The sequence below is a fragment of the Penaeus chinensis genome, chromosome 38 (assembly GCF_019202785.1).
Source record: "Penaeus chinensis breed Huanghai No. 1 chromosome 38, ASM1920278v2, whole genome shotgun sequence".
NCBI lineage: Eukaryota > Metazoa > Arthropoda > Malacostraca > Decapoda > Penaeidae > Penaeus > Penaeus chinensis.
Genome location: NC_061856.1, coordinates 13,644,205 through 13,650,085, shown reverse-complemented (window position 1 = coordinate 13,650,085; position 5,881 = coordinate 13,644,205). Strand labels below are relative to the sequence as shown.

At 34.4% G+C, this 5,881-nt stretch overlaps 1 protein-coding gene across 2 annotated transcripts in view; it reads right to left on the bottom strand.

Annotated features, from left to right (window-relative positions):
- LOC125046106 overlaps nt 1-5,062 on the bottom strand; it is a 5,868-nt gene extending 806 nt beyond the window's left edge. The window contains exons 1-4 of one of the 2 annotated variants that reach the window (XM_047643744.1): nt 4,894-5,062; nt 4,419-4,735; nt 3,876-4,127; nt 1,057-1,142 (exon numbers count right to left, since the gene is read on the bottom strand). In XM_047643744.1, coding sequence (XP_047499700.1) covers nt 1,057-1,142; nt 3,876-4,127; nt 4,419-4,482 — 402 coding nt within the window. In that variant the 5' untranslated portion in view covers nt 4,483-4,735; nt 4,894-5,062. The remainder of the gene's footprint in view (nt 1-1,056; nt 1,143-3,875; nt 4,128-4,418; nt 4,736-4,893) is intronic. The other variant, XM_047643745.1, reaches the window with a different exon arrangement.
- Nucleotides 5,063-5,881: the final 819 nt, after the last annotated feature.

Here is a 5,881-nt window from a genome sequence, read left to right as displayed (position 1 = left end):
TGCATTATTATTAAAGTTTTAATGTTTTCGTTTTCCCTTTCCTTTTTCACTAAAGTCGTTACTGATATTCCTCTCTTAAACATTTTTTTCCCGTTTTCTACCAAACATTATTTTTTCGAATACCGATTCAATTTTATGATATTTATTTGTATTCAGTTATTTTCAATCCGGCTATAATCACATATCCTTATTACCACATGATTACTGACATTAATGAACTAGTGTGTTCATTATGCAGTATGCATATTGTTCAGAATAGTAGGTTATGTCATTTAGTATTACATGGAATCTTAAGCAGTTTATTCAGAACAAACATCACTGTCGGAAACCATTCACTGTCCGTCTATCTATATTCCGTTAAAAAAAATCCATTTTAACAACTGCATAAAGTAATAAGAGAGCTTACCTCTCAAATTTTACATTTCATACATCTATCTATTCATATAATACTCATTTATTTGTATCCAGCTTTAAATATGTTCTGTGCATTAATCTGACTACCAAAGAATAATAATAAAAAATATTCCGTATGAAATAAAATCTGCAATAAAGTAAAAATAATTGCATATTCACTTTCCACTCTATTTCAATTCTTGTTATGCAATTCACCATATACAATATATAGCAATTACATCCTCTTACTGGAAAGCAAAATAACTAACTACAATTACAACGGCAGATTTACCTGTCACTTTGAAGAGAAAGAGAAAAAGAAATCATCATGAAATATAAATAATATATATGGACAATATCAGTTCCCCGTGTGCTTTATTTTCTATAATTCTATCTTCCAATTTCGATCACCGGCTGCATTTTCACTACACATTAAAAGAGGAAAACAAAACCCGTTCGAGTAAGCTGGCAGTCCTCGCCTTTGCCCAAATAGCCTCTCTTTCCCTGCTTACATAATATATAGGACACGCATACACGATGCACACACACACACACACACACACACACACACACACACACACACACACACACACACACACACACACACACACACACACACACACACACACTCGTACTTCGATAACCCTATGGGCTGGATCTTACCCTCGTCTCGTAGTTGCTTATGAGACCTTCCACCGTCTTTCTGAAGGAGGCGGGGAGAGCGCCCATTCCACTTTCCGTTCCAGTTACTGCAAAAGTCAAATCTGGGTAAAAGGTAGTCACTTGGTAATTCAAAAAATAATGATAATAACTTTAAGGATATATAATTGTGGGTTAGATGTAAGTATCTGCTTCTTAAAGGTTACTACAGAAAATTAATCACTGTGGTTGACTCACTACGGGGGACGAACAGGGTAAAATGTGGAAAAGTATCTTCGGCATTAGAAATGAACTGATTTGTATACAGTTGACTATGTATTACATGCAATAATGTTAATGAAGAACTGTTACCGATAAAAAAAACGATCAGAATGTTAGCTGGAAAATGGAGTCTTCCTCCTCGAATCATTGCAGTTTATACTAATATAAAAACAGGTTCAATTCAATATACTGTAGGCCATTTTAGGAACAGACATGTCGAGAATAGACTGTTTCTACATATACTCGGTATATCTTATTCTGATTCTGAGGATGCTATTAAATGCTTTTGTGGAAAATCTAGTCTTTTTCCCTACGGTCTACAGTGTGTCATTCCTCCTTCATCTTTATAAAACATTTTGCCTTTAAAACCTAAAAAGAAAAAAAAAAAAATATATATATATATATACGTATGCATATGTGTTTATATATATATATATATATATATATATATATATGTATATATTATATATAGGTGTTTTCATATATATACATATATATACATATATATATATATGTATTATACTTATATATATATATATATATATATATATATATATATATCATATAAATATATCACACACACACACACACACACACACACACACACACACATATATATATATATATATATATATATATATATATATCAGCAAATCAAATAGTGCAATATAAACAGTAAAATCTGTTAGTACATATATATATATATATATATATATATATATATATACACACACATATACATATATACATATATATATATATTTTTTTTTTTTTTTTTTACAAAAAACTAATATCGTTATTTTGTCTATCGCTTATGACGGAATCATCTAACAGAGCATTTGGTTTTCTAAATCTTAGGACAAAACTTCTTTCATTAAACTTTCATGCCTGGTTCTTAAATAAATACATTTCTAAAAATAACTTCTTCGTTCAAATACATCTCACTGTAGTTGCCATGTTGTGCATTACCCTAGTGCTCATCCTATTGACAAAGCTATAATGATGATAATGATAATAATGATAATGATGATATTAAACATAAGTAACAATATAATTGAAAAATGATAATAACATTAATGATTATCAATCATATTATGAACTATCATCATCATCGTCATCACCATCATCATGATAATAATAAATAATATTACCACTACAAGCACAACTAAAATCGAAAATAAAATGCAATGAAAATGATACCGGCGTTGAAACAAGGCAAGGATAATGTAGGAAAAAGTATGACAATGTGAAGCTATAAAAGGTCGCAAGCCATGGTTGCGACGTACCCCGCTGGTGACTGAAAAACCACCACCTTTGTAGTGTGGGTAAAGATTACGCTAATAACAACATCTAGGAACAAAATTTGTAATAACAAAACCATGTAATTATCATCACAAATACAATTACATCAGCAGTGTTCATTGTGATAAATAGAGGAAAAATGTATGTATGAAAATTAATATATTCACGACATGTAAAATAACCGGCTTCGCTTATGTCTTCGTCTGAAATACTGGGATTTCTAAAATAATAGCATCAATAACAAAAAAAATTAAGAATATCATGACGATACAACTTATAAAAGTAACTTATGTCCCATGATTAACAAACCTCCGTAATTCCATCCGATAGAAAACTGCGGCAACGAACAAAATAATCACGTAAATGACACGCAGAGATAATGTAAAAGCCACCGAGAAAAATAATGACAAGGGAGATAACGAAATGTCAGGATGTTACACATATAGCATAGAAACACAGAAGTATGGCGTGGGTCCTACAAATATTTCACACTCTGCCGTTTGGAATACATTCAATGAAGCATGACAACTGATTTTCTCCGAGGCTTTCAAAACACACACACACACACATACACACACACACACACTTGCAGCTGATTATTTATGTAACATATAACCTGAATAAGACATCTTTAATTCTTTGTGAAACTTTTTTCCCACTGCAGTTACGGTCTTTACCATAACTATTACTTTTTCTGATGACGCTCTGGTTCATATACTACAATTACCATTGGCATTGTTAATAATACTAATACTTCTGCCAACATATCTCACTGGAACAATACCATTACTACTACTTCTAATTACTATGATGATATCAACAACCAGAACCATAACAGTGATAATGATGAGAATTATATAAGATGATATTCAATGAAGATGATGATTATAATCCTAACAGAAATAACAGTGACAAAAACGTAACTGATAATGGTAACAGAGACACAAATTTAACAATAATCGGAGTGGTAATAATTAAAAGAATAACAGTAACACTGAAGAAACAATAAAAAATGAGCAAGAGTTATGACACTATCATTAACAAGTGATAATAATAATGAAATAATAAATACTACTACTAGCATTGTTATTATTAATAACATTCATCAACAACAACAGTAAGTAAAAAAAAAAAAAAAAAATAATAATAATAATTGAACGCTGCAAGTCCAGCATAATAACAAAAGCGCAATAAACACACACAAAACAACAACAGCAACTGTAACCCATGAACACTTGGTATAGAAAAGGGAGCCTTACCATGCTGGTGCGGTGCGCAAACCTCTATAACAAGAGGTTGTTTAGATGTGTTGTTAAGTGCTATGGGTGTCATGGGCAAAAGCATACCTTCACCATTGCGAACCTTAAGCACTAGACTTGAATCCACGGAAGACTGGTCAAGTTTAAGAGTTTTTTTCAGTTCCGTCTGTACATCGCGAGCCGTCCATTCCGGCCACATAGGCAAAGACACCAATGGTTTGTTGTCATTGCACTCCCCGTTGACATCAGTATCTGAAAATTTGTAAAGTTAAATTTATTTGGTGGTTATATATCACCCTTATACCTCGCAAAAGATAAATTAAGAGAAGTCTCGCAAAACGGAGATCAAAGAACTGCTTAGTTACTCCTAAAACTGTATCAAAGAAAATGGTGAAAGCAAAGGCCTGTGTAAACAAACCGATCAATAACGAAGGTAAGGCACAGACCGCTGGTTTTCTCTCTCTCACTCTCTCATCAAAGGAGTGTACACCCAGAAACAACTAATACACCGAGAACCAACACCAGTCCTCGTTTATTACTCACGAGTCAAGTCGTAGCGGGTGACGAAAGCCCAGAGGATGAGAGGTGCGCGTCCCTGTCCCTCCATGCCAGGCGGGCAGACTTGTACAGGGGCGAAGAGGCTGCACCACACCTCTCTACTACACCTGCGTTTGAAGCGACGTCATACTAACACGTTCGGCCTCTTCTGGAAACGGTGCACACGCCCTTTGACTTCATCGACCAGGGACTGGATTAGCCTTTGTCTTTCCCTCGAGTTTCCTGTCTGTTAAGCTTTTTGTGTCATAGGTCCACTTGTTCACATGGAGTTTTCTCCCTTCATACACTTGGAAGGGAAGAGACTTTACATCTATTAATGAATTATATACATAGCCGTATTTACATACTATATAGAGACAGTTATGGCTGTATTATATAAATAGTAACTTATACAATAATCACAAAGGGAACCGGATAATAATCTACACGCAAACGGAAACACCCTCCTATCGGCTCTTACGTCACGGTTAAATAAGGACTCCCCGAAGTAACCTGAGTTGACGTTCTCGCAGCCGAGCAACGCGAGCGCCGGCAGCACTTGTGGAGGCGCCGCGAAATGTTGGCTGTGTGTGTATGCGTTATCAACAGGTTGAGAAGTGGACACGTGGAGAGGAATGCGATCTCGGATTTAGGAGGAACACATGAATATGTTTATCTTGATTGCCATCCCGAAGGCTCATCGATATTTACTGACGTGTTTACGACTCTTGTTATTTAGTTTTGTTTACTTTCACTGCCTTGGGTGTTCATTAATTATCATTTATTTATGGATATATATATATATATATATATATATATATATATTCATATATATACATATACATATACACATGTAGTCAAGACATGCAGAATAACATTCATATCTTACTTCGGTTAAAAACTGTTGCATCACTAAAATAATATGTACAATGATGTAGCTTCTTGGTTATAGTAATTTGTTTGTGTTGCTAGTTTATTTGCGTCATATGCGCGTCACGGCGCACATGAGGCGTGTGAGTAGCCTTAATACTCTTAAGCCTGATGACAATGTTAACAGAGCGTACTTGCTTAGTTGCTGCTGAGAATGGAATATCAGATTACTCAGTGAAGATCTCGGGCTGACAAAATTCTTAGTTAACTCCATAGGGATTAAAGTTGAAAACTAAACGCTGGTGCCTTTTGTATATTATCACTGTTATTCTAAAATCATATGTCAAATTCAGTGGCGGACACTTCACGTTTTATTATTCGCGACTACGCCCTTCATTTTATCGAAAAACAAGAGCAACACCCTTTTATAGGTATTGCAATCTATTGACAAAGTAAACAGGGAGGAACAAGGCCAGTTGCAGCAGGTCTGCTCACCAGATCATCGAAAGGATACTTGTGATGACATTAAAAGTTAATTAAAAAACTGAACAGGAACACCGCACCGCAACGAGAAGACATCAAAACGACAAAAATACTAA